A 25,133-nucleotide genomic window follows, 5' to 3' on the forward strand; every position below is an offset into this window, starting at 1 on the left:
TTAACACATGTTAAGATTTCTATTTATTAAAATGGCAAAGAGTAGTTTAATAAGCATATAAATGCCTATATAGAAAGCTTTCGATGCTAATCTAAAAGACTCACAAATCAGGTTAGCTACATGAGAGCCTTGGGGAGGGGCAAATGGCCACAGAAATCCAAACTGAAAAGGAAGAAACAAGAGCCTCTCTGAATGGCAGGCAGTTCAAGTGCACATCCATTTTCTAACTCCGAGTCTGTCAGCCTTGGCAGAGGCAAGCTGAGCGCCGCTATTTCCGTGGAATCCGTGGACTCTGCTTGGCTTGCTCACTCAGCTCTTTTCTCAATGGCTGCGTCAGGCCACTCTCTCCTGCATAATGGTGCTCGGATTTCAGCCTTCCTCCTTCACGGAGACTTTGCTGAGCTCCCCTGGTGGCCAGCTGAGATTCCAAGTTTTTAATTCTGAGTTCCATCTGGCTTATCATTACCACATCATTAGTGTCTCTTAAATCCTCAGTGTTGTTTTCTTCTCTTGCTTGGGTCTAAAGCAAAAAGTACAAAATTCCAAAATAATTAACTTTCGATCAATCACTTTGCTCTTGTTCCCTTTCGTTAAGAATCATGGACTCACAGGCAGTTGTAAGTGTGTTAAATAAGATGTTGGGACTTACAATTTTTATTACTAGCGTCAACTGCATTACATTTAAAACATAAAGCCAGGCACATGGGAGTCAGAGGCAGATAGATCTCTGAATTTAAAGTCAGTCTGGTCTATAGAATGAACCCTTGTCTCAAACAAATCCAAACAAACAAAAGCCAAAACCTGATTAAAAACTTTAAAACCTAAAAATAGTATATTGTTTTCCTTTGAATGGTGCTAGAGTTGAACCCGGGCCCTGTGTTCGCTACCTCAGCTCTGCGTCACCCTCATGCCAGCCCCAATGTAGTTTCCTAAGTCACAGAACAAAAGAATCAACCCAAAAACATTTTAAAAACCTATCTGTAACTGAAGGAAATATTTAAGAGTATGTTTTAATTTTTCCTTTCCTCTCAATTGTCTTAAAATGCAAATGATTGTCTAATTAAAATATTGTGGAAGATCAATATTTTGTCAATTTGATACTAACCTAGACATATCTGGGAAGAGGGAACCTCCCTTGAGGAATTTCCTCCATCAGATTGGCCTGTGGGCAAGCATATATGGCATTTCCCTGATTAGTGACTGATTGGGAGGGCCCAGCCCAGCCCACTGTGGACGGTGCCATCCCCCAGCGGGCGTTCTGTGTTGTGTAAGAAAGCAGGCTGAGTGCACCTGGAGGTCCAGCCAGGAAGAAGTGTCCGACCACTTCTGCCTCCTCAGCTCCATCCTTGGCTTCTCTCCGTGACGGCCTGTGAGCAGGACATGTGAGCCTATTACGAACACTTTCCTCCTGTCTTAGGGTTCCTATTGCTGTGATAAACACCACGACCAAAAGCAAATTGTGGAGGAAAGGTCTATTTGGTTTACGATTCCAAGTCCATCATGGAAGGAAGTCAGGGCAGGAACTCACACAGGACAGGAACCTGGAGGCAGGAGCTGATGCAGAGGCCATGGAGGGGTGCTGCTTACAGGCTTGCTCCCCATGGCTCGCTCTTATAGAACTCGGGACCACCAGCCCATAATGGGGTGGGTCCTCTCCACCAATCACTAACTAAGAGAGCCAGATTTTATGGAGGCATTTTCTTTGTTTTCGTTTGTTTGTTTTTCAAGACAGGGCTTCTCTGTGTAGCTCCGACTGTCCTGGAACTCACTCTGTAGACCAAGCTGGCCTAGAACTCACAGAAATCTTCCTGCCTCTTCCTCCCTCTCTGCTGGGATTAAAGGTGTGCACCACCGCCTAGCTGGAGGCGTTTTCTTGAGGTTCCCTCCGCTTAGATTACTTTAGCGTATGTCAAGTTAACATGGAAGGAGCCAGTACACATCCCCTAGTTGTTCTCAGTGTTTTTTTTTTTTTTATTTTTGTTTTTGTTTTTTACAGCCATAGAAAAGCAAACCAGAACAGTGACATACTTTAAACTTTAAAACATACTGAAAACTTTAAAGAAGGATGTATGCCATTCAGAAATCTACAGTCAGCCGCTATCGGAAGAGGAGGAAATGCAAGGGATATAATCCACATTACCCGTTCAGAAATCTACAAAATCAACTGCTATAGGAAGAGGAGGAAATGCAAGGGATAGAATCAGCATTACCGCTGTGCTAAAATGAATTCAAGCATGTTGCAGATTAAAAAAAAAAAAAAGAAAAAAGCTTCCTGCAAATTGCCTGCTCTTCTCAGGTTCTGTTCGGGTTACATTGTTCTCATACCACCTACCACGTTCTCTCGCATCCAGCTTTTGAGGTGAAGAACTTCTTCTTCTAAGTCCTTGTGGTTCGTGGGTAGGTGTCCACACTTCTTTTGTTCTGTTTTTATTGCTATTAGCTCCTGTTCAATTAACTGAAGTTTTACAACCATGTGTAGATATTTGTAATATGTAGTTTCCCAATTTTCTTTCAGCTTGTACAACTGTATGAATAAAAAATATGGTTTCAAGGTGAAGGATATGAACTGAGACTAGTCTAGCGTAAAGCCAACTGACGATTGATGCCAGTTCAGCTGTAATAAGCTAAAGCCATACTCTAGAGCAGACTACTAGAATGTACTCATTGAATTATCTAGAAAATAAGCAAAGTTAAACCCAGCAGGAATGACAAACATGTGCTGTTTACACACATCCTCTTCGTCAGACACTTACACCTCAACCACAGCTGCTGTCATTTTTCCATGCCTAGTTTAGTCTTTCCTTAATAACATGACGATAAGTCACATTCCAGCAGAAGTCTCTGACCTTTCCTCCCACATTCAATGCCTGTAATTTTTCTTTTTTCTTCTCTCTCTTTCTTCTTTCTTTTCGTTCCTTCTTTCTTTTTTTATTTTTCTTTCTTTCTTCCTTTTTGTGTTTTTTTTTTTTTTTTGGTTTTTTGTTTTTTTTGTTTTTTGTTTTTTTTTTTTTGAGACAAGGTTTCTCCGTGTAGCCCCGGCTGTCCTGGAACTCACTCTGTAGCCTAGCTGTCCCTGAACTCAGAAATCTGCCTGCCTCTGCCTCTTGAGTGCTGGAATTAAATGCATGCACCACTACCACCTGGCTAGTAACATGATTTTTATTTGTTTGTTTGTTTTTAAAACAAAAATGTTCTGATCCAAGAGCATTGACTTGTAACTTTTGACTCATTCCACAAAATACAGGAGCACATTCAACAACAATAGTGACCAAATTTAGCTGGCTGAATTAGGATGACTTCTCTTTAGTTATAATGATGTTCTATGGTTGTGGTTTTAAAACATGGCTCCATTCTCCCATGGAACCCATCTCCTGAGTGTGAGCTTGTTTTGGTAACTAGTTTCTAGTATGGGTTTTTTGTTTAGACAGGGTCTCACTGTGTATCCCTCACTATCCTGGAACTACTGGCCTGGCCTCGAACTCACAGAGATCCATTTGCTTTTGCTTCCCAAGTGTAGTAGAATATCATTTTAAGGTGTGTTACTTTTGTTTATGCTGCATTTGTTTAACTCTGTGACGCTGTGTTACTGTGCCTGTCTGAAAAACCTGGTGGTTTAATAAAGAACCGGCCAATAGCAAGGCAGGGGAAAGGATAGGTGTGGCTGGCAGGCAGAGAGTAAATATAGAAGGAGAAAACTGGGAGGAGAGATCTAAGATCTAGGAGCCAGAGAAGGAGGAGGACTCCAGAGGTCAGCCACCCAGCTACACAGCAAGTCACAGAGTAAGAATAAGATTTATAGAAGTTAGAGGATGGGAAAAGTCCAGAGGCTACAGGTAGATGGGATAATTTAAGGTAAGAACATCTGGCTAGAAAGTAAGCCAAGCTAAGGCCGGGCATTCATAAGTAAGAATAAGCCTCTGTGTGTGATTTATTCGGGAGCTGGGTGGCTGGCCCCCCAAACGAGTAAAAAAACCCAACACCACCCAAGTGCTAGGATCAAGACTAAGTCTGACAGAGCTCAGAGCTTGCACACAGACTTCTCTAGGGAGCAATACTTAGTAAGTTACTGCTATGATCACGATTTCAGTGCTGTGTTCCCTGGATGTTTTTTTTTTTTTCTTTTCCGAGGCAGGGTTTCTCTGTGTAGCTTTGCGCCTTTTCCTGGAACTCACTTGGTAGCCCAGGCTGGCCTCGAACTCACAGAGATCCGCCTGCCTCTGCCTCCCGAGTGCTGGGATTAAAGGCGTGCGCCGCCGCCTGGATGTTTAGGGGCTGTGCTCTGGACGTGGATTTCTTCTGATGGGTTGAGCTATTGCCCCGTGGATCTTGGGGTGGGCTGTGCACCTCTGGTGGTTTAGGTGCAGGGGTGAATATAAGGAACCAGAACCGTAGTGTCTGAGAATGAAGTTTGTGCTGTGAAGAGGATCAACTTTGGTTCGGTACCAAGTCAGATACCAGGTGTTGTGTCTACTTCCTCCAAGCTGGAACGCCCCTTGCTGGAGGGAGAAAGAGGTTCCTGGGGCCCAGGATGCTGGGAAAACCCATGGGCTTAGGAAACCCACTCAGGTTACTTGATGGGCAAGGCCTTCCCCAGAGTTGTGAAAGCAGTAATTGCTGGGGAGCGAGTACTATCCAGCAGAGCTGCCCTCAAGCTGTGAGGAGAACTCCTGGGGTGCAGCTTTCCCGAGTCATTACTCATGCTGAGACGGGCCTTTTGAGTCACCCAGGTTCACAACACACCCATTAGGCTTGGGTGGACTCATTTCTTTTTCTTTTTTGGTTTTTGAGATAGGGTCTTTCTGTTATGTAGCCATGTCTATCCAGGAACTCACTATGTAGACCAGGCTGGCCTCAAACTCACAGAGAACCACCTGTTAGGATCCTGTACATGCGCAGCTCGGGGTCTTGCATCTTACATCATCAACGGGCACTGGCGACTACATACCCACCTTAAAAAGCCAGATGCGGACACCCACCCTCTCTCTGTGCTCTCTCTCGGTTCCCGCTCTGCTCCCGCCATCTTTCTTTCTCTCCAGGCCTGGCTCTCCTCCCTTCTATCCCCTACTTCTTTCTAATAAAGCTCTTTGTAACTCTGGTGGCCGTGGCGGTGGCCGTGGCCTGTGACTTTCCTGCCGGTAACCAGCGCTACCACCAGCACCGTTTATCATAACCATCACCACCTGCTTCTGCTTCATGAGCGATGGGATTAAAGGTGTGCTCCATCATGCCCAGCTTTGGATTTGGTGGTTTTTTTGGTTTTGATTTTGGTCTATCATCATACCCTGTCTTCCCAGAAAACTCACTCAATACCACATCAAAAGAGACTCTCACTGCCGACAGTAAGATGACCATTGGTTGAATTTCCAATGAGACAAGCTGAGGTCATGTCCCTTTTCTTAGTTGGCAAAAACACTGATGTGAACTAAAATGAAGGGATAAAACTTAAATGCTGTCAGCAGGGAACTGGGTCAACAGATTCTGTGGCCACGATTTGAGGAAATGAGAGCAGGAGGAAGTACTAGGTGAGAGTCTGACTGTTTCAGAGCGGGAGGGAGAAAGAACCAGCTATCTCTGAAGGCCCCAGCTTACTGTGTTGTGGAACCAGCAAGGCATGAGCGGCCACATTAACCCCGCTGGATAAAGAGCTTCCCGTTCCACATGGGATTCCCTGGGAGCAAAGGGACTGCAGGGGAGCTAACCCCTCCTCAGCTGCATGCAGGGGAGCTAACCCCTCCTCAGCTGCATGCAGGGGAGCTAACCCCTCCTCAGCTGCATGAAGGCTTTTGACAGTCAGAGCCCAGGTGGGACCAGGTTAGAAAAGTAATAGGAAACACCATAACAACTGGAGCTGCTGCTAGCTTTTTGAGAGCTCTTCCTTGATTGGCCCTTATTTGCATGCTAACCTTATTTGCATGCTAATCAGGGCCCAGGGCCCATAATTTCTGTTGTTCTGGGGCTGCAAGAACAGAAGCTTGAGAGCTCGGTAGAGGAAGAGGAGGACTGGCTCGCATGGCCGAACTTCTCCCTGCACAGAGCGCTGACTGAAGCCTTCTGGATGCGCATGCGCTGCTGCTGCTCTCTGTCTGTGACCTGCAGGCTTGCTCTGCAAGAGACTGTTCCTGGCTGGCACCAATGCCCTCTAAGAGCCTTCCAGCTGTGACACGTACAGTCACTTGGTTGGCACCCAGAAGAGGGCTTACAGCTGGCATACTACCAACCGCTCTCTGTGGGCATCCTGTTGCCGGGTCTCGGGTCTCGGGGATCTTACGTTCTCATTCATATTGTTATTCCCTCGTGGCAAATGCTGCCCTTAGTTTTCCTTTGCTGTCTTCCCCGCAGGGAAGGTGACTGAGAGCAGGGAGGAGAGAGTCTGTTCCTTTGAGAAGGAGAAAGTCTGCACCAGAGTGACGTTAACACTCCAACCACAGCTGTCACAGCAGACAGCTGGCAGCAAGCCCCGCCCCGCTGCTGGAAAGGAGTTCTCACCTGAGAAATCGATTGGATTTGCTCCTGGCTTACAGGACCCAAAGCAAACGCCCATGTTTATGATCAGTTGAATCTCAACAAAATGCTGCAAAACCACTCTTCAGAGCATTTTTTTCTTTCAACAAGAAATGATCCTGGGGCAACTTGGTATCCACGCGTGAAAAAACAAGTGTGGGTGACTACTAAACACCACCAATAAAATTCACTCAAAATCCAGCATTAAAGTTTGAGATGAGACGCACAAATTCTAAGAAAAGGACATGGGCATACGTCATCACGGCAAACTTGGTGTTAGGACATGAAAGCATAATGTGCCAGTGTACTTCAGAGACACTGCTATGGAGTGCAAGGGCAAGCTGGTTAGAAGAATACTGGAACATTCGTGTGCCTGATAAAGAACTCATGTCCAAGATCTACAAAGGACTACAAATACCGGTGAGAAGCGAATCCAATTGGAAACTGGAGAAGCAATCTAGATAGACCTTCTCTAAAGAGGTAGCTAATGGCCACTAGGCCCACAGAGACCCCTGTGCACCACACATCAGGGAATTGCAGATGGAAACCCCTGGGACCTACCCACCACTTCACGGAAACTTAGTTTAGTTAAAAAGATGAAAGAAGCCAGTGTGGGGGGCCACACCTTTAATCCCAGCCGGGCAGGGGCAGGGGCAGGCGGGGGCAGGGCAGGTGGGTTTCTGCAAGTTTGAGGTCAGCCAGGGCTACATAGTGAGACCCTGTCTCAAAACAAACAAAAATAAAAAGATGGAGTGAGTGTTGGCAGCGAAGTGGAGAAGCCGTGGTGCCCCTTCAGGACTTGTGGCCTGCAGACTGCAGCCACAGGAGAAGGCACACCCCGGTGGCTCCTCAGAAGGGCAAGTATGTAGCTATCACGTGACTCAGCCAGCCAAGAGGAATGAAGCCATTTCATGCAGGACTCGGGCCTGCACTGACAGAGCACTGTCAGCAATCAAAGTTCAAAGTAGACCACCCAGAGGTCCATCGATCGGGGTGAGCGTATAAACAAAACGTTCGGCTTACCCACGTAACAGGACACCAATCGGCAATGAGAGGAAATGAAGACCTTACAAGGTGTTAGAACAGGGTGAACAATGAAAGTATGCCCAACAAAAGGAGCCAGACACAGGCAGACAGAGTGCAGACTGTGTCTCTCCACACCAACTGTTCAGATAGACGAACCTGACAGCCGTTAAGTGTACGGGGTTCCTTAAGTCTCGGCATGAAAGAGCAAGGCTTAGGGCAGATTTGGATGATGAAAATACTAAGAAATTGAGATGATATTTGTGGATCTGTGAATATACACAGTGTTACTAAATTGTAATGTGTACTTCAACTGACTGGCTTTCACAGCCTGTCCACCACAGCCTGAATGTGCTGATAGCTAACAGAACCGGCAGGGTGCTGAGGATTTTGACATCCTAATGGCGGACTGTTAGGTCATCCGCCAGCATTAAGAGGAGCTGAGGGATGGCTCAGTAGTCAAGAGCCCTTGCTGCTCTCCAGGGGACCTGAGTTTGGTACCAAGTATCCACACGGTGGCTCACAACCATCTGTAACTCCAGTTCTGGGGCGTCCAATGTCCTTTTCTGGCTTCTGAGGGCACTAGTCATGCATGGTATACATACACATGCAGGCAAAGCACTCATACACATGAAATAAAAGAAATAAGTCTAAATAAATAAGAGAAAGGTTTAAAGAGAATCAGCACAATTCACTTTTAATAGAAAACACAGACATTTTCATTGATTGCAAGTCAATTTTTTTTGACTCTTTGTTTTACTGGCCAGTAAACAAAAATATATAGTTATATTTACCCAAAGCAAGAGCTATTGAAACTTACAGATTATTGAAATTACCTCATGCCTTAGTGTAGTAATTGGAATGTGCATATCAAATTGGCTGTTTTTTAAATCTCCAGGACCACTAAGCTCTCGGTCTTCATGCTTATTTAACTTCTTTTTTGTCTCCTCAAAGAGCTTCTTAAATCTGTGAAAATGTACAGAATCGGCATACGAATGTCTTCAGCATCAATATTTAATAATTTAAGCAGATAATATGCAATATCATTAAAGGAACAAAACTGTAAGTTATGAATGTCTCATTTGTTTCAACCTAAAATGAATTGAAAGTATTCTAATGAAATTATAATCTTTAAATACATTTTTTTGTGTGTGAATGTTTTGTCTACATGTATGTATGTGCACCACATGCATGCCTCATGTTCACGGAGGCCAAAAGAAAGTGTCAAATCTTCAGGACGGGAGTTACAGACAGCTGTGAGCCACCATGTAGGTGCTGGGAATTAACCCAGGTCCTCTGCAAGAGCAGCCAGTGCTCTCACCCCTGAGCCATCTCTCCAGCCTGGAATTACAATCTTTATTTTTTTATTTTCGAAATTAAAATAGAATTACATAATTTTTTTCCTTTCCTCCCTCTAACCCTTACCATGCACCCCTCTTTCTCTCTCAACTTCAAGGCTTCTGTTTCTTTAATTGTTGTTACATATATGTAGTTCTTAATGTATAAATGCAACCTGTCAATCCATACAATGTTACTTGTATGTATACAATTTCAGGGCTGACCACTTGGTACTGGAAAACCAGCTGGAGGGGTCTTCCCCCGGGGAGGGGGAGGGGAGACACAACACGACAGTGTTTCTTCCTCTCTCAGTGTTTCTTAGTTGCCTGCAGTTCTTTGTCTGGAGTTGAGGCCCCAGGAGATTTCCCCTTCCATGTTAGTGTGTCTGCTGGTGTCACTCTTGTTCAGTTCATGTGGATGAGATTTCATGGTTGCAGCTTCTTGACGTTTCTAGGGGACACAGTCTCAGAGCAAACCATGTTTTTTGTCTCTTGCATCCATCCCACCCTTCTGCTCTCATCCTTGAGTCTTAGGTGGGAGCTGTGTTGAGATGCATCAGCTGGAACTGGGCTCCACACAATCACTTGCTCCTTGTATTTTGATCAGTTGTGATTTTTTTTTTTTGTAGTTTTCTCTGTTTATTGCAAAGAGATATTTCTTTGAAGAGGTGTGAGAGCTACACTTATGTGTGGATATATGAAGAAGTATTTAGAATGTAGTTAGAAGTTACATGGGTTTAGTAAAGTAGTGGTTGTAGGTTTCCACAATAGGAACTCACTTTCAACCTCTGGCAAATATCCAAGGGCAACATCAATGGCCTGTACTGTCTTTGGAGTCTCTTGGATAACTCTGACCAACAACTCAAAATCGGGCTTCCCATGTCTGGGGTTGGGATTTTTGTTACATAGTCAATGGCTCTTGGGTAAATTATAGACTTAATAAATAATATGAAGAAAAATTTTATGACATTTATATCACACAAGGAACAAGTATTAGACCCACATTCAGATGTTTTGTAATTATTATCCATTTTAGCATGAGACACTGACATATTATTAAAGGTTAGCTGTAACTCAGAGATTAGTAACTGGGGTGAAGCAGGAAAGCATACTTATACATGAACGTCACCGAAAGATGCAGATATGCCTTGGTACTTGTTTACTGGATCGGGTCCAGAAGAAGACGAGGACGTGCGTGCAGAGAGCACTCAGGGAGCATGGGAGCTCAAACACAGTGGTAGAGTGAGTGCTCACTTACCATTAACCGCTCAGTGGTGCTCTGTGCGGTACCCACAGATTTGTCAAGGACCTGCATTTTTCTTCCTATTGATTTTAAGTTTCATTCCATTATGATCCCAAAAGAATCAACAAATCCTTTTGATTTTTTTTGGTATTTATTAAGATTTTCTTTTTTGGCCTAAAATGTTATTTATCTTTAGGAATGTGATGTGGGCTTCTAGAAAGTGTATTCCGTAGTTGTTAGTTCGAACCCTCTGTAGGAGTCTGGTAAGCCCATTTTGATCTATCCCTTTGATTTAGCACTGCAGGTTTTAGGTTTATTTAAAATCCCGAGTCTGGACATTACATGTCTATTTACAAGTGCAATGCATTCTTGGAAGAATATCCCATTTGTTAATTCGCAGGGGCCTTCACCGTATCTTTAAGTTTTGTCTTAAATACTACTCAATCAGATGTGCACTTAGGTATTCCTAATTGTTTTCAGCTTCCGTTTACCTGCTGTATCTCCCCATCCTTTCTCTCGGTGTGTGTATTTGACGGCACTGTGTTTCTTCCAGATGATAAAACCATTCTATTCTTACTAAGGTCACATTAGAAGGGTCACTCCAGGGTCAAAGCTCTCCAAACTGGCCTTCACTGCAGAGTTACCACAGATCCCCTAGGAACGATCCCTCACACCTCTATCTTTCATAGTTGTTGCTCCCGGGGAACAGCCTTGACAGACAAAGACACTACAAGTGACTTGTAGATTAGCGTCCAAAGAACCCCACACAGAAGTAACCGAGGGGCTGGAGAAATGACTCTGGGCTTAGAGTCTCCCTGCTCTCACAGAGGACCTGAGTTTGCTTCCCAGCATCCACATAACAGCTCACAACTACCTGAAACTCCAGTTCCAGTGGATCCAACACCCTCTTCTGGAGGGCACCAGGCATGCATGTGGTGCACAGACATACATGCAGGCACAACGCTCATGCACATGAAATAAATGACAATGACATTATTCAGCACCAAGTGGTGATCCCTAAAATTGCTTAGGAGCATTCTGAAGCGGACCCAGTAGACTGTATGTATACATTTACACACATAAATGTAACAATAGAAATGAAAGAAAATGAGGCTCTGAATTTGAGAGGGAGTTGGGGGGCATGAGAGGAGTCGGAGGGGAAATAAAGTAAATATGGCACTCATATATGAAATCCTCAAAAAATATGAAATAATATAAATTGCAATGCAACTAATCATTAAAAAGATTTAAAATATTAAGATCTTACCCAGTGAGTTCTGTCATCAATTCCTCATTTTTATCCATCTGTTTTGCCAAAGTACATTCTAGAGACTGTGTTTGCTTAATGAGTTTCTTTGTTTCATCTCCAAGCTTTAAAAAATTATAAAAATATTTAAAAATATCAAGAGTCATTCTTCTCTTTTTTTAAGAGTTGGAAATTACTTTTTTATTTGTGAAATACAGAAATTTGACTGAATAGGGCCTTAAAAGGGTACTTAGTATATCTAGTGTATAGTCTTAGCAAAATATAAAATCAAAGGAAGAATAAAAGAACCAAAAAAATAACAAAACAGCAAAACAAAACCTAAATTTATTCAAACCCCAAAACAAACCAAAACTATTTACACTAAGAAAGAAACATTCTCATCATGCAGAGTTAGAGCAACGTCCTACAACCCTGTGGCTGGCTTTGGACACAAGTTGAAAGACAGCCCTGAACTGAAATGACCTCTTCAAGACAAGTGTAGTCATGCCACCTTGGGGCTTTTAGGTTAAGCCCTTGCCACAGTTGATCTTATGCCATGATGGCCACTATATAATTCTGTCACCCAAAATGTGTCTGTGTGCAGATTCAAGACCAAAAAAGAACATGGGGGACCATCTGCTACTCAAAGACATAAAAGCTCATGGTGGCATCCTTCCTAAGTAATTTCTCAGAACAATTCACTTCAACATCACATGTACATGAAATTGAGTAGCTCCAGCACTGGACTGGAGTGAGAATACGATGCTTCCTCTGTGTGGTCTGTCTGGATAGCAGCATGATATCAGCACAGTCTCCGTTGACATATCTCCCTCCACATATGAAGGGCCAAGGACTCAGTCAGCTAACAAAAGTTTGTAGCACTAAAGTTTCAGAGCAACTACGAGCAGAAACATATTCTCTCTCCATGTTGTTGTGGCCCTTACTGGGACCACTTGCTGGTAGATATCAGCTTTTTATGCATAATTCTTGGTGTTTATTTTTTTGAATCTCAAGCATCTTCTTGATGGTTTCTTTATTCCATAACTAGTGAGTCAACAGACACATGGATCAGATTATGGATGGACCACCTGCAGGGCAGATGATATTTGCCTCACTGGTGATTTTACAACTAGTTGTACATGTCTTGTTTTGAGGAGGCCTTGATCATAGAGTGGAAAATGTCAGGTGTTCTGGTTGACTATGGATTCCTTCAGCCCTCTCAGTTCTCATAAAGGGTGTTGCTTATGACACTTAGTGCTCCTGCTGCAGCAGCTCTGTTGGCAGGAGGCTCTCATCCTGAGCTGTGGACTGTTCCAGCTCATGTTGGAGTTTTTCTGACCTCATCTGGGAGACAGTCAAATGATGCTGCAGCTTTATTGCCAAGTGTTTTTGCTGTGTGACCAGCTCCCTCTGCTTCAGCAAGCTCTGAAGTCTCTCCTCCATTCGTTGCTGCTCCTGCTGTTGCTGGTTCCTGAGGCCACTGGTCTCTTCTTGGTCCTTACTGAGCACTTTCAAGTCACCCAAAGTGGTGCTTCAGCAGGACCCAATCCTCCAGTAGTTTTTTCTTCTCTTGCCTCAGCATGTCCAACTTCTTCTTCAGCTGACTCTGATCCATCAGGAGCTGGCTCTGCAGATCACAAAGGAAGACTTTCTCCTTGGTCAGCTCACTGAGATTCTGTGAGGCCTCCATATTCTCATTTTCAAAATTCTGCAGGTCTTACATGACCATCTTGAGCATTTCACAGAAAGGATTTGGCCTGTGGTATGGCCTGTTGTCCAAGGATCCTTCAGTTACTACATTCTTCTCTTCTAAAACCATTTCTTATAAACTTATGAGTAATATGGCATTTGTACAACTTTGTAGCATTCCATTTAGGATCAAAAAGTAACTCCTTAAAACCAACTCTCATTTATTTATATATTAATCTTTAATTTTGAAGAAATTTATTATTTTTTATTTGTGCCCCATCTCTATGTGTGTGTGTATGTGTATGTGTACATGCCACATGTGTGCAGGTGCCAACTGAGGTCAAAAGAGGATGTCAGATGTACTGGAGCTGGAGTTACAGATGTTTGTGAGCCACCAGATGCGGTGCTGGGCACTGAACTTGGATCCTCTGGAAGAGCAGCCAGTGTGTTAACTGATGAGCCATCTCTCAGGCCCCCTCATCATTAATTTTTCTAGAATTTATAGTCCTTTAATTTGTTGAATCATTCTCACCTGATTTTAGAATGAGAAAAAAATATTCATTCTCTGTAAGAATTCTCCTGGGAGCTTGAAATTTTCTTCTCCACTTACTATTTTTCTTTTAGGAGTGTCTCCCCGCTGACGCCACAAAGCATAACCCATGCCCGATTCTTCTGGATTCCCTGCCATCCTGATTAAGCCCTCTCAGTGGGCTCCAATATTCCTTAACACACACAGCTCATCTAAAAATCTCTTTTCGCCACCTAGTACTTTCTATTAACTTAAATCTGATTTTAAAAAGGATTTATTCTGTTTTATGTGCATGTGTGAGAGCCTGCATGTATATACGTATACCTGGTGCACATGGAAGCCAGACAAGGCCATCAGTCCCCCTGGAACTGGAGTTATAGATGACCGTGAGCCACCATGTGGGTGCTGGGAATAGAACCTGGTCCTCTGCCAGAGCAATGCATGCTCTCCATCCAACCTCTTTTTTTTTTTTTTTTTTTTTTTTAAGGTTTACTTATTATGTATACAGTGAGTATTCAGCCTACAGGCCAGAAGAGGGCACCAGATCTCACTGTAGATGGTTGTGAGCCACCATGTGATTGCTGGGAATTGAACTCAGGACCTCTGGAAGAGCAGCCATCTCTCCAGCCCCTCCAACCTCTTAAAATCTAAGATTTAATCTTAAAATTCATTAACAAAATACAGAGTGACAGGGACATTTGGAGTCCTCACCATGTTTTATGTCTTGTGAGCAAATTCTAAAGATGCACGTACTTCTTCTCCACAGGCAGCTTGGGCCCCACTTCTTCATGAAGGCGGAAGCACTGCTGTTTCTTTCCTCTGGTAAGTCACCGGCTTCTTCCAGAGGTCCCCGAGGCCTCCTTAGGTCACAGAGTCCACAGTTCCAGTCTCGGCCTATTATTGAGGTCACTCTTTCATTTATATCTTCCATCTAGTTCAGTTCTCGTGGATTACCACCCATCATTCATCGCTGAATGGATGGTAATGGAGCGAATTTCCTGTGGATTTTGATTGGTGCTCCTTTGAAAGTCCCATGACTTTTCCACGCGCATATCATTGGTTGTTTCCCTCTCTTTTCCTTTGCCACACTGTCAACCTCGGTTAATATTGTTCTAAAATATTGTTCTGAAAGTCCCTTTCAGATGGAGACTCAACTATATTGTGGAGGCTCGGGTGAACCAGAGCTCCATTTTCTACCCACCTCAGGCATTTTGCACAAAACTGTAAAATTGTATATGTAAGATACCTCAGCTCTGATGATCTCTGGCATATTGAGAATATTCTGGAGAAGTTACTGATGGAGCTGGGGGATAAAAAGCTCTTATTTATTTTTTGAGTCAGAGTGGGCCTCCAAGTGGCTGCTGTTTCTATGCCTTATTCCTTATTCATTCTGGGGGGAACCTGTAAAATACGCCTCATTCTTCTTTTAAGATTTATTTTACTTTATGTGCACAAATGCCTTGCCTGAATGCATATACGTGCACCATGTGCATGCCTGGTGTCCCTGGAGGTCAGAGATGGCATCAGATCCCCTGGAGCTGGATTTACAGGCAGCTTTGAGCCCTCATGTGGGTGCCGGGAGTGGAAACTGGGTCCTCTGCAAGAGCACCAAGTGTTTTAACCTCCAAGCCGTCTGTCTAGCCCCTGCCTCCTTCTTTCTGAATAAGCTAAATCGGTTTGAAATCCTGCCATACAGCTCTCAAGCTTTACTATTTCAAGTCAGTACACTTCTGTATGATACTTAGTACAAGGATGTCCTTGGCATTCTCACACGCGCTTCAACACATTCTTCTTTTTGTCGTGTGTGAAGGATCAAAGTAACACAGGACCAATTTCTAAGGAATCTAGAATTCCTTTTCCGTGCTCCTTCATGGTGTGGAGGAGACTTAGAGCTCGATTTCTGCGCTGTCTCTCGCCAGCAATGGAGCCGCACAGCGCCTGCTTTTGAGAGTTATCAGGTTCCGGGGGCAGCCATGTCCTGGCTCCAGGTGAGTGGGTGTTCACGATGTAGACATCTGACTGTGATGTCTGGAATGCAGTGTGAGAATCAGGAGACTTCTGCTCTGTCTGGGGAGGCGCTGAGCTTTCACTATCCATCATTAAAGTGGAATCCTAAACTGTTGTTTCCTCTGAGAGCAGAGGCGGCATTCTGTTTTCTCTGAGCAGGACAGAAGCGTCTCTGGATTTGGAAGTGGGCTCCACCACGAAGCTTCTCTGGTCCATCTTCCTGCCTTGTCCCTTCTGGGTTCTGTATAGAGTGCACAAAGGCCTTGAGCACACAGACGAGCGCTGGAGAAGCCGAGAGTTGAACACACTGTTCACCTCTTCCATGGAATGAGGTGTGCAGCTGCTCTTTCTCGAGGTCGTTTTAAAACCTGGTGATCCTCTGCTGTGTGATGGGACAGGCTCTGCCCGGATCTCCCAGAATTCATGGTTTTCTTATCTCACTAAATCCTGAGCACTGCTTTTAGGCCATAAACCCACTCTTAGGAGTGAGGTCACTTGTGCTTTACAGCAGCCTAAGTGACTTCTGTGTCATCTGAGGGTCAGGCCAGTCCTGACACCACAGGCGTTATGTTTACCTCAGTCAAGCTCCCTGGACCCTAAATCTTGGGCATTATCTGAGTCAACAGTATCCATACTTGTAAGAGGAACCAGATGTACTTTGTAAGGAATCTCAATGTAAACATGTCTTAAATTGTTGTGCTCTTGGGACTGAGTTAATTGTTATCCAAATACTTTTTTTCCAAACTTGTGCTGTGCTTAAATACAGCGAAAGGAAAATGATCTGGGCCGGTCTCTAGAAGTCCTGGTCCAGTGCTGGTTACAGTACAATCGGGCTGAGCCGAGTTTCATTCTTGTCTCTTTGCGGACCATTTCCCCCCCTGCCCGCTGTACTTCCATGCCTGTGACCCACTCCTGTGACAGCCACACAGCTCTGCCATTGGGCTTTCCTGCGGACACTGGCCTTTCACTGCGGGACGGGGGAGGGGGGCATTGGACAGCAGCTCCCCAGGGCAGCCACACTGAGGCCAAGTAGAGGACTGTGTTCTTAGAAGGCTGGTGGACACGGTGAATAGCAAAACAGTTTCTGAATCTTCATTCTTTAGGGTCCCACTAAATAAAACATTTCTTTCATGTAGTCAATGGCGTTGTCTTTTTTTGAAAAATACACAGGAAAATGTTCCTTGGTGGAAATGTTTGTATAAAGACAAAACAGCCATTCTTCAAAAACATTTTTTCAACACATATTTGACGTGTGTGAGTGTTTTGACTGTATGTATGCCTGTGTACCATGTGCATGCCTGGCGTCTGTGGAGGTCAGAGGAGGACATCAGAGATCCCTTGGAACTGGAGCTATGGATGGTTGTGTGGCACCCTGTGGGTGCTGGGAACTGAACCTGGGTCCTCTGCAAGAGCAACAAGAGCTCCTAAGTGCTGAGCCCTCTTTCTAGCAAGGATCTCTTCTTTTTTTTTTTTTTTTTTTGAGTAAAACTGAAATTTATTATATGCCACAGTCGTCCTAGGGACCTCCATGCTATATATATAGCCTTTATGGTTCTATGGGTTGTGGTCTGATTGTTCATTTTATATCTAGAATCCACCAATGAGTGAGTACATACCATAACTGTCTTTCTGGGTTTGGGTTACCTCACTCAGGATGATTTTTTCTAGTTCCATCCATTTGCCTGCAAATTTCATGCTTTCATTGTTTTTCTCTGCTGAGTAGTACTCCATTGTGTATATGTACCACATTTTTTTCATCCATTCTTCCGTTGATGGGCATCTAGGTTGTTTCCAGGTTCTGGCTATTACAAATAGTGCTGCTATGAACATAGCTGAGCATGTATCTTTATGGTATGTATCAGCATTCTTTGGGTATATGCCCAAGAGTGGGATGGCTGGGTCTTGAGGTAGTTCGATTCCTAATTTTCTGAGAAACCGCCATACTGATTTCCACAGTGGTTGTACAAGTTTACATTCCCACCAACAGTGGAGGAGTGTTCCCTTTGCTCCACATCCTCTCCAACATTGGTTGTCATTGGTGTTTTTGATCTTAGCCATTCTAACAGGTGTAAGGTGGTATCTCAGAGTTGTTTTGATTTGCATTTCTCTGATGATTAAGGATGTTGAGCATTTCTTTAAATGTCTTTCAGCCATTTGTAGTTCTTGTTTTGTGAATTCTCTGTTTAGCTCTTTAGCCCATTTTTTAATTGGACTGTTCAGTGCTTTGATGTCTAGTTTCTTGAGTTCTTTATATATTGTGGAGATCAATCCTCTGTCAGATGTGGGGTTGGTGAAGATCTTTTCCCAATCTGTTGGCTGTCTTTTTGTCTTATTGACTGTGTCTTTTACCCTGCAAAAGCTTCTCAGTTTTGAGAGGTCCCATTTATTAATGGTTGTGCTTAGGGTCTGTGCTGTCGGTGTTTTATTTAGGAAATGGGCTCCAGTGCCAATGCGTTCAAGAGTGCTTCCTATTTTCTTTTCTATTAAGTTTAGTGTAACTGGATTTATGTTTAGGTCTTTGATCCACTTGAACTTGAGTTTTGTGCATGGTGACAGATATGGATCTATTTGTAATCTTTTACATATTGACATCCAGTTATGCCAGCACCATTTGTTGAAGATACTTTCTTTGTTCCATTGTATAGTTTTGGCTCCTTTGTCAAAAACCAGGTGTTCATATGTGCATGGATTAATGTCAGGGTCTTCAATTCGATTCCATTGGTCTGTATGTCGGTTTTTATACCAGTACCAAGCTGATTTTATTACTATAGCTCTATAGTAGAATTTGAGGTCCGGGATGGTGATGCCTCCAAGGGTTGCTTTATCGTATAGGATTCTTTTAGCTATCCTGGGTCTTTTGTTTTTCCATATAAAGTTGAGTATTTTTCTTTCCAAGTCTGTGAAGAATTGTGTTGGGATTTTGATGGGGATTGCATTGAATCTGTAGATTGCTTTTGGTAAGATTGCCATTTTTACTATGTTAATCCTACCTATCCATGAACATGGGAGATCCTTCCATTTTCTGATATCTTCTTCAATTTCTTTCTTTAGAGATTTAAAGTTCTTATCAAAAAGGTCTTTCACTTGTTTAGTTAGTGTTATCCCAAGGTATTTTATATTATTTGTGGCGATTGTAAAGGGTGATGTTTCTCTGACTTCTTTCTCAGCCCTTTTATCATTTGTGTATAGGAGGGCTACTGATTTTTTTGAGTTGATCTTATATCCTGCCACTTTACTGAAGGAGTTTATCAGCTGTAGAAGTTCCCTGGTAGAGTTTTTGGGGTCACTTATGTATACTATCATATCATCTGCAAATAGTGAAAGTTTGACTTCTTCCTTGCCAATTTGTATCCCTTTGATCTCCTTTTGTTGTCTTATTGCTCTAGCTAGCACTTCTAGTACTATATTGAATAAATATGGGGAGAGTGGACAGCCTTGTCTTGTTCCTGAATTTAGTGGTATCGCTTTGAGTTTCTCTCCATTTAATTTGATGTTTGCTGTTGGCTTGCTATAAATTGCTTTTATTATGTTTAGAAATGTTCCTTGTATAAGGATCTCTTCTTAATTAGAATTGGAAGTTATAATTCATCCATTCTCAAAACTTCACTGAAGGCTTCTGGTAACAGACTTGGAACTCCGGACCAGGTATCTATGGAATAGTCTTAGAATGGTAAGACCTTCCCAGTGATGAGGACAGCTGCACACTACATCCACAGGAACCCTTCCATAGTAACCACGAGGTGCAAATCATCCACAAGTCCATTAATCAACTAATGGAGAAACAAAATGATGTATTCTAAAGCATTATGTTATGTATCACAATATTTAAAACTTTACATTAATTATCATATATAAAATTATAAAACATTCATTTTATAAAAATCCTGTTTAGTAAAATCTTTTTTTTTTTTTCAAGACAGGGTTTCTCTGTGTAGCCTTGGCTGTCCTGGAACTTGCTATGTAGACCAGGCTGGCCTCAAACTCAGAGGTCTACTTGCCTCCTGAATACTTGGATTAAAGGTGTTTACCACCATGCCTGGTGAATTTTTAATAAAAAAAAAAAGAATTTCTTTTCACTTATGTGTATGTGTACATATGCCACATGTGTACAGGTGCCCACAGAAGTCAGAAGAGGTATTAGATCCTCTGGAGCTGGACTTCCAGGTGGTTGTGAGCTATCTGATGTGGGTGCTAGGAACCAAATTCTGGTCCTCTACAAGAACAGCGCATGCTCTCAACCGCTGAGCCATCTCTCCAGCTCCTTGTTTAGTTAAGTCTTGCTACCAAAGTCCCTAATTTTTATCATTTCAATGAACTTCTATAAAATCAAGAGGATGTATACACACACACACACACACACACACACACACACACACCACAGTCACAACTATGTAGCCCTGGCTGGTCTGGAACTCACAGAGATTCATCTGTCTTGGCCTGAGTCCTGGGATTAAAGGCATTTTGCCACCATGCCCAGACACAGGATATATGTGTGTTTCAAGACAGGGTTTCTCTGTGTAGCTTTGCGCCTTTTCTGGAACTCACTCTGTAGCCCAGGCTGGCCTCGAACTCACAGAGATCAGCCTGCCTCTGCCTCCTGAGTGCTGGGATTAAAGGTGTGTGCCACCACCGCCCTGCCCCAGGAAATATTTTTTATCGATGGCATTTTTCATATATCCTAAAATATTCTCATACAATTGTAGTGGTAAGTAAAGTAGAGCCTTTGTGTCTGGCTCCAAGTAAAATGTTTCAGCAAAGCCTTTGCTATGTTTGGGTTAATCAGTAGAGGCTGAGAAACTGTTTTGAGACTGAACCTCAGAGTGCCTGTATTTGGTGCTACGTGAGAGCTTGGTCTAAGACACTCCTGGCAGACCTGGACTTCTTACTTTCGCTTATGGCTTGCCACAGTCGAAAGGGACAGAGATTTGTGTGGGGTGTCTGCTCGCCGCGAGGCAGCAAGAGCCAGATGACTCTGGTAGTTGGAACCTTTCCCAGCCCCAGTGAACCTTGTACATGTTTGAATAAAGGAACTGGAGTGAGTTAGCTGGGTGTCGGTCTTTCCCAAGAAGGCTGTACCCCTCTGCTCCGTCGGAAAACGAAGGTGTAGCATCTTGGAGAGCTTCTCTCTCCACTGCGGCACCCAGGACCCACATCAACAGTGTGTGATCCCCCAGGAGGAGGGAACATCTCTAGTATGGCAGAAAGAAACAAGACTCACCAAACCTTCGTGTAGCAGTTGAGTCTGAATCTGTTCAATTTTTGCTGATTGATCTTTTAGTGTAATTTTTAACTTGGAAAGTCGAACTTCAAGCCTAAAATGTATTTGATAATGATTCACATATAGAGTTTTAAAAAACATTACCACAATTTCTGGACTACCATCTGAAAGAAACATTTCATTATTAACGTTTGAAAAGCATGTGATTTGGAAATTTTCATTTTCTTCCTGCCGTGTTTTGTGGATAATGTACATAATAGTGTAAAATCTTCACATTTATTTTCTGCAGGGTCTGGGACCAAACTCTTCACTTGGTGCACACAGAGATCATGCCCTGTCCAACTGAACTACATCCGAGACTTAAACCATTAGCATGCTTCTGAAAGTTCCCTGGCTTTCCAGGAGGGTGTTCATTATCATACTGGTAGGTTTTCTCTGCTGTACTGTTCTTCTTACCAAACTCATGATACTGTGTGCCGCTCTACTTTGTACCTTTGTAAGATGGCATGTATCTTCTCAGAACTCTGCACTGTCTCTGAGAGTTGATCCTGTGGTCCTTGTAACTAAAGTGAGCAATGAAAAGGAAGCTGTTAATATCATTCAGTCTACCCTTTACCCATTTTCATGCTGGGATTCTGTGAGAACATGGCTGTGCCCCCTCACCTGGGTATTGTCTATGGGAACTTCTGTTCTGTAACTGTAGAATTAGCTGAGCTGTTACAACAGGACTTTTATTCCCAGAATACCTAAAATAATATCTGCCATCTACAGAAAATTCACTGATGTTTACTCTAACAGCACCATTATTGGATCCACAAATTGATAGAACTGGTAAAATGTGGAAATCTGTGTGTCAGAATTTCCAGAAATACCTCAAAACCCATCATTTGAAAATTTGATTTTATATATACATAGATGAATGGTCACAGGGATATATATGCCAGTGATGATGAAAATTAACATAATATTTTAGGTGAAAACTAGATGTTTTAAGAAATGGTTGGAGAAATGTTATTTTTTAGCTATCATTTGGGATAACCATTAAAATTTAATCTTCCTACTTTGTGGCCTTTTTCTAGGTATACAATCTTTCTTTTTAAACTTTTTAAAAAAAATCGAAACATTATTTTTTCATATGGTATATTTTAATTATGTTTTATCCTCCTCCTCCATTTCCTTCCAGATTCTTCCCTGTCCTTATCCACTGAACCCATTGTTCTTTTCTTCTCTCTCTTCTTAAAACAAAGACAGAAAACCAAGAAACACCCCCTCTCACATACACAGAAATCAAAATAAACATGCTAAAGCCCAGACAAAACAAAAACAAAAACAAAAACAAAAAACAAAAAACAAAAAAACAAAACAAAACAAAACAAAAAAACCAAAGCACAGAAAGCGAGGCAGTGGTGGAAGACACCTTCAATCCCAGCACTTGGGAGGCAGAGGTAGGCAGATCTCTGTGAGTTCAAGGACAGCCAGGGCTACACAGAGAAACCCTGTCTTGAAACAAAACAAAACAAACAAATCCCCCCAAAACACCCAAACAACAACAAACCCAAAGCATCAAAGGAGCGTGACTTTCTCAAGGATGGTTACCCCACACAGATCACTTTAATTGCATGCATAACCAAAATTTTCAAAGAACAAAAGCAGCTGCAAAGACAGGTGTGAATAAAACTGTTACTTTATAAAAGATATACCAAGATACATTACAGATCCAAATATGGATACCCCGTTGTAGGGAAAGGGGGCTGGCTAAAGAAATCCACCCTGACCCTGGAGTCTAGAACTAGGGAAAGATGGCTCAGATAAGGCCAGTGAAAGAAACACAATTTGGTTCAAATCAGAGCCATCTCTGCCCCTGGCCAACTGACTTGTAAAACCAACCAATCAGAGAACAGGATAGTAGTACCTTGGCCCTGGGACCCAGGACTAGGGAAAGAAACACAGCCTGGGTTTAGGACCTGAGCCAGAGAAATGAACACTTTATCCCCAAACCCAGAACAAGAGAAACATGCCCTGACTCTGAAACTAGTGGCAAAATAACCCCTTTTGGTCCCTAGAATCAGAGTCAGTGAAAGAAATGTGCCCCGGCCTTAGAGGCAGTGTCAAAAAAGTCAAGAAAGGCCAGTGAAAAAAAAACACAGTTTGGCTCTGAAATCAGGGCCATCTCTGTCCCTAGCCCACCAAACTGGCCAACCCCTGGGCAGAAAACAAAAAAAAATCACTGGTTGACTCTGCCCCCAAGACATCTTATATAAACCATCCTGCCTGGTCAGTTGTGGGCCATTCTCTCCACCCTGGTATAGAGGCAGCTACTCTCCTGGACTCCTCCTTCCCATATAAATCTCTTTCTCAAAAGAGTTTTGGGTGTGAAGATCTTCATTCACTGGTGTAGAGAAGATCCTTGCTGAGACGTCCCTCAGTGGACAGAGCAAGGGAGAGCTGAAAGAGCTGAAAAAGTAACATTTTTCTCTGGAGCCAGAGGAGATTGCTACATCTCTGCAATTTCTTAGGCTGGAGAAGCAGAAGTCTGCTAGGAAGCCCCCTTAAGTGGAGGCTGAGAAAAGCTCAGCTGTAGCAGCTCTCCAGGAGAGGAGTAGGATTGCTATATACTTCGGAAATCATCCCCCATCACACTAGGTATAGCCTGACTCTCCCCAATAGTCAGGATACCCTTCCCTGCTGAAGCAGTTCCAGGCCTGACTTTCCCAAGCAGTCAGGATACCCTTTCCTGTTGAAGCAGTTCCAGGCCTGACTCACCTGAGCAGTCAGAAAAATTTCCCTTTCAGGGTTAAGCTGTCTCTTTTGCAGCTCCAGCCATCAGAGCTGTCCTAAGCTGCTCAAGGTTTTGCCTGACTCCCCGAGTAGTCAGGATACCTTTCCCAGAGTTGTAAAACTCACATTTTGGTGCCAAAACCCGGGACCAAATCCACAGAGTTGCAACAAATTTACTCACACCCATGTTCTAACATAAAACTCTAAAATGATTACCCAGGTGGTGGCCATTGGCTAAAACATCCAGAGACCCTTTAGTCCTTCACTCGGGAAACACATGGTGAGTACCATTAGATGCCAAGATTTATAATTTGCAAACTTAGCTATAAATGTCTTAGTTTAACTTTAGAATGAGGTACCATTTTTGTTCTAAGTAATTCAAGAATGGATGGCATAACAACATTAGGTCAACAATAGACTAGATACACAGTCTCCACAGTGCTCCATAGATGACACTAAGTGATGAGTGCATGTCTCAAGTTTGTGTAATTGCATACTTTCATGTTTTCACAGTGATGAATTGGCAAGAAATATATTTTTTCCTGATCATTTTCTGTTAGTCACATGTATTTATCTGAAAACATACAAAATTGAAGTGATCCAACTAATATCAAACCTTCAGAAATACAAAATTTTACTCACAACTAATTTACCTGTCTGAGATCATTTTCTATGGCCTTTACATCTGTAATCACTGTCCTGATTTCAGGGTGTTGAGTCCATTCCACATTTTCACCATATTGCTCCTCTTTCCTGCTTAACTGCACCTTTTGTTGTTGAAATACAGACTCAGCATTTTCTTGCTTCTCATCTTGTCTTAAGGGTAATCTGAAGTAATAAGATATATTACAACTCATTTTTAGGGAAAATGTTCATTGTGGGATGTGATTTCATTGCACTAACAGATTGACTTCTTGATTTATTACCCTTCCAAACAACTGAGTAAATTGACTTGAAATAAAATTTCATCACCATAAGATGTGCAGATGTGCCTCAAAATGATTGGCATTGCAAAGGAGAACTTCCAGATGTTCACACAGCAGGATCTGTCCATAGCTATAACCCAAGACCTGAAGAAGGAATCTAGTATCTGTTAGCTCTCATTCTGTTTGCTCTTAACACTTCAAGCATATCTCAATATTGTTTATTACATAAGAAGCTTGATGATCTTTTGTGAACAACACATGATCTGATCATTCAACAGAAATAAGTAGTTCTTTAACAAAGAAATATGCCTTAATTTTATCAATGCATGAAAGAGACATATTGAATAGGTTAATCAGTCATCTCCATTTTCTTTTTATTTCATTTGTGTTAACCAAAGTACAGATGGAGGTCTAGCTTATCAGCCTCTAGAGGGCATGTCAGTCATGATTACCTTTATTGGATCCCTAGCAATGTAAATGAGTAATTAATTCAAGAGTACAATTGTATAAGTTTAAAAATATTTAAGTTGAGAGATAATGATCCTTTTATTCTCTTTGGATGGAGCAATCAATGAATGTTAAGCTCTCTTTAGAATAATTAAGATGTATTGATCTAAAGCCTTTAAAAATATTCCT

General features: G+C 42.6%; 1 protein-coding gene across 1 annotated transcript; it reads right to left on the minus strand.

Annotated features, from left to right (window-relative positions):
• Window positions 1-24,439, minus strand: LOC119088382 (ankyrin repeat domain-containing protein 26-like). Its single transcript, XM_037208098.1, has 7 exons — window positions 24,225-24,439; window positions 21,286-21,356; window positions 20,794-20,887; window positions 11,372-11,475; window positions 8,361-8,490; window positions 2,333-2,524; window positions 1-520 (listed from the first exon to the last, which is right to left on the minus strand). The coding sequence occupies exons 1-7, from the start codon at window positions 24,426-24,428 to the stop codon at window positions 269-271; spliced, it is 1,047 nt and encodes a 348-aa protein (XP_037063993.1). The 5' UTR covers window positions 24,429-24,439; the 3' UTR covers window positions 1-268.
• Window positions 24,440-25,133: the final 694 nt, after the last annotated feature.

The sequence above is a fragment of the Peromyscus leucopus genome, chromosome 7 (genome assembly GCF_004664715.2).
Source record: "Peromyscus leucopus breed LL Stock chromosome 7, UCI_PerLeu_2.1, whole genome shotgun sequence".
Taxonomy (NCBI): Eukaryota; Metazoa; Chordata; class Mammalia; order Rodentia; family Cricetidae; genus Peromyscus; species Peromyscus leucopus.

What these genes read in the sequence shown, in the direction of transcription:
- LOC119088382 (XM_037208098.1), bottom strand. Translation starts at nt 24,428, where the DNA reads ATGAGTTGTAATATATCTTATTACTTCAGATTACCCTTAAGACAAGAT. An exon ending in TTACTACACTAAGGCATGAG is followed by an intron (nt 2,525 to 8,360) that starts GTAATTTCAATA and finishes TTATTCATACAG; the next exon opens with TTGTACAAGCTGAAAGAAAA. An exon ending in GCTGGATGCGAGAGAACGTG is followed by an intron (nt 521 to 2,332) that starts GTAGGTGGTATG and finishes TTTTTGCTTTAG; the next exon opens with ACCCAAGCAAGAGAAGAAAA.